At 29.8% G+C, this 3247-nt stretch overlaps 1 protein-coding gene across 1 annotated transcript; it reads left to right on the top strand.

Moving 5' to 3' along the window:
- On the top strand, window positions 1-524 carry LOC108916115. The gene is made up of 2 exons (XM_018722316.2): window positions 1-34; window positions 93-524. Exon 2 carries the CDS (start codon window positions 97-99, stop codon window positions 421-423), a length of 327 nt encoding a protein of 108 aa, XP_018577832.1. The 5' UTR covers window positions 1-34; window positions 93-96; the 3' UTR covers window positions 424-524.
- Window positions 525-3247: the final 2723 nt, after the last annotated feature.

Genomic DNA, 3247 nt, shown 5'->3' with positions numbered 1-3247 from the left:
TATCACTCGTGCAATAAAATATTCTACGGATTAGGTAAGATGTAATTTTATTTTTTGTGTTATTTACATTTAAAATATTGTTTTTTCTTCAGGAAAATGTCCTACGAGAAAGAACAAGCTAGACTGTTACAGTTGATGAACGAAATTGATCCATACGTTACCGAATACGATGACTCTGAAGATGACGACGAAATAGACAACATTAAAATATTTGACGAAGACACGGCTTCAGAACAAGATCTCTCAGATGCTGAGGAAGATCCTGTTACTTTCAATGAACCTTATTTCCTTGGAAAAGACGGTACAACGAAGTGGAACAAACATTTTCCCACAAGAAACGTGAGAACCCGTTCAGAAAACATAATCACTCATTTACCAGGAGTAAAAGGCGAAGCCAAAAAGCTAAAAATGGACATCGATTAATTACATTTGTAACTTTTGTGCCATATTTTCTATAGTTTAGTAATTTTTATTTTTATGTTTTTTCTTTGATAAAGTATACTTATCATATTATTACTTAAGAAGTTTTTAGATATTTTTGTCTACTCTACTTTTATTATATTGTTTTCATATGGTGTATTTACCCAAGTGAATAAAGTTTTGGTTACAGTTTTTTCTTATTTTCTTCAATATTTTCTATTTTCAATGTTTAAAAATACCTAGAGAACGGTTTTTTGGGGTCAACATTACTATCGGTCAGTCAGACCGACGTTATCACTCGTGTCGCAAGATTGCACGTTATCACTGAAGGGTTAAAATAAAAATTTTAAAGGGGTCCTCAAAATATAGTGAATCACCCTGTACATGTTTAAATTTTATTTGTGGTAAGTACTTTATAAAATTTTAATAGGTACCTACTTACGAATTTAAAGAAATTGTAAACTCTTTTGTGTTCCACAAATTAAAAAAATCTTTTTTCAAATTTCTATTACTTTTTCCCTTTCTTTTATAAGGAGAGCTCGACATTTGGTGCAATCGGTCATTAATACCTATTCTTCTCTCTAATTAATTTCTTCAAAAAAAAAAAAAAAACACAAAATCCACACAACGCTAACAAGTTATTGATGTTAGGCACAATACTTTCTGATGAAAATGACTATAAAATTGAAAATCGAAAATGTGTTCTACAGAGGGTTTCTAATTTAGAATAAGGAAGTTACTGTAATACTAGGAATACAGCAGAACTGAAAATATTAGATCTGAATTTATAATTCCCGAAAAGCCATATGTACCAATATAAAAATTTTAAATTGAAGTTAATTTCAATATACTTTCTGAGATTCTAACTGATAGTCTTCCAAAAATATTATCTATAAGTTACAAAAATATCTTCATAATGAACTGATTTCTATTTAATTTTACGCTGTTTTATATGAAAGTATAATTCAACACATTAATGTGTTGTGTAACAACAAAAACTGCCTGATAGAGCAGAAACTTTTTTTAAATAAAATGAAAGTCCACATACAAATGTAATACATAGATCTTATTGATTAAAACAATTTGATACATTTTGACGTGTATGCAAGGATAATTGAGGATATTTTAATAAATAGAAATTTTTCTTGGCGCTCCTGAAGAAATATTTTTTCCTTAAAAAGAATTTCTAATAATATATTCAGTGGCTGCTGGTGCGGGGAGGCTGGGGCGCCGACCCCTAGAAGTTTTCATAGTAAAAAAAATAATTTACAATGTTATTTATTTTACAGTTTAGGGAATACAGGTTTTAAACCCACAACAGTTTCCACTAATTTGTTAATAAAAGATGGAAAATATCTATCAAATGCATAACAAACAAAAAAATATATAGTTGAACAGAAAATCGAGAACACAGTACTACAAGACAGACATACAAACACACACACACGAAATAGTTAAAATATGTAAAATAAATTAAAAGAAGAAAGAAATACATTCATTGTTATTTGATAAATAACTATTAAAGGACGACATTATTCTACATACACCTAGAGCTATTCGTACCTAAATTTATATCGAATAAATAATTTTTTCTAGTATTTTAGAACGTGAAAGTTTAACAAAGATAGAAGTTCAGGACAATCGATTAGGTTGTTAAGCAATTTGAACAAAAATATGAGGTCTGAATGAAATCTTCGGTTCACTAGGGTAGATAATTTAAATGTTTGTTTTGTCACTGTGATATTAGGAACATTACAGATGCCATTTATTTATTCTAAAAGTAACGGGCGAATCTGTTTTGCAATCTTTCTAATCTAATTTTCTATATGTTATAAGTGGAGTTCCAGATAACACTCGCAAAATTTAACCTACTGTAAATGTAAGCATAATACAAGAATTTCATTGACTTTTTATGCCTAAAGTTCATGTTATTTATTATAAAACCAAACAATTTATTGCACTTGTTGCAAATATTATTTATATGATTACTACATAATTAAATAGATTAACATATGAAACACGTTAAAAAGTAAATGTTTAATTTGTAATGTGCAGTTAATTTAAGTCAACTTGCAAAATTTGTTTGCAAAACTCTGAATACGTGGCCTCTACATCTGTAAAGTGTTTACAGCGGTGGTCATGGTTACCGTCGTGGAGCAGTGAAAGACGGAGTGGGAGTAGTGCATATTTACTATGCAGTTTGGGCTCTGTTTAATTCGACCGTAATCAAATATGTAAAAGCTATTCCCCGTGTTATTTATATTAATAAACATAATTTGTTCAGGTGTGGTGTAAAATTTTGTTACTTACATATTATTTTTTTGTGTTTTTTAAAAAATTGTAAAAGTTTAAATCGATTGATAAATCAATGGTGAGAAATACCAAAATTGAAGTAATTGAAAAGTTTAGAACTATATACTATAAAAAATAATGTTGAGTACATTTTCCTTATATTTCAATAGTACTTAAAATAAAACTACTACCCAATTATATTTAATTTTTTTTCCAATACTTTGTGCCTAAATTTTTGCCCCCTCCCTCTTATGGAAGTCAAGAGCGGCGACTAAATATATTTTTTGCTAAAAAAGTGGGATACCACAAAAACAACCGATGTGTGCTTTCAAGTTACTGCAGACGTGTGTACATTTTTCATGTAAACGATTTTTCAAAAAAATTCCAGTGCCTGCCATCCGTCCACTGCTTAAAAGTGTGGACGTGCCCTAAGTGTCACCTGTTTAATTCTGTCTCGATAACGCAACATAACGAATCGTGTCGTGTAGTGCCAGACAACTGAGCAATTGGTCTTAAGGCGACTGCAAATGATGCG

The sequence above is a fragment of the Anoplophora glabripennis genome, unplaced genomic scaffold (genome assembly GCF_000390285.2).
Source record: "Anoplophora glabripennis isolate ALB-LARVAE unplaced genomic scaffold, Agla_2.0 scaffold2408, whole genome shotgun sequence".
Classification (NCBI taxonomy): Eukaryota; Metazoa; Arthropoda; class Insecta; order Coleoptera; family Cerambycidae; genus Anoplophora; species Anoplophora glabripennis.
Note: the sequence above shows the minus strand (reverse complement) of the source record. Positions and strands in the feature narration are given on the sequence as shown.

Coding starts and splice junctions, on each gene's coding strand:
- LOC108916115 (XM_018722316.2), top strand. CDS start 97: ATGTCCTACGAGAAAGAACAAGCTAGACTGTTACAGTTGATGAACGAA.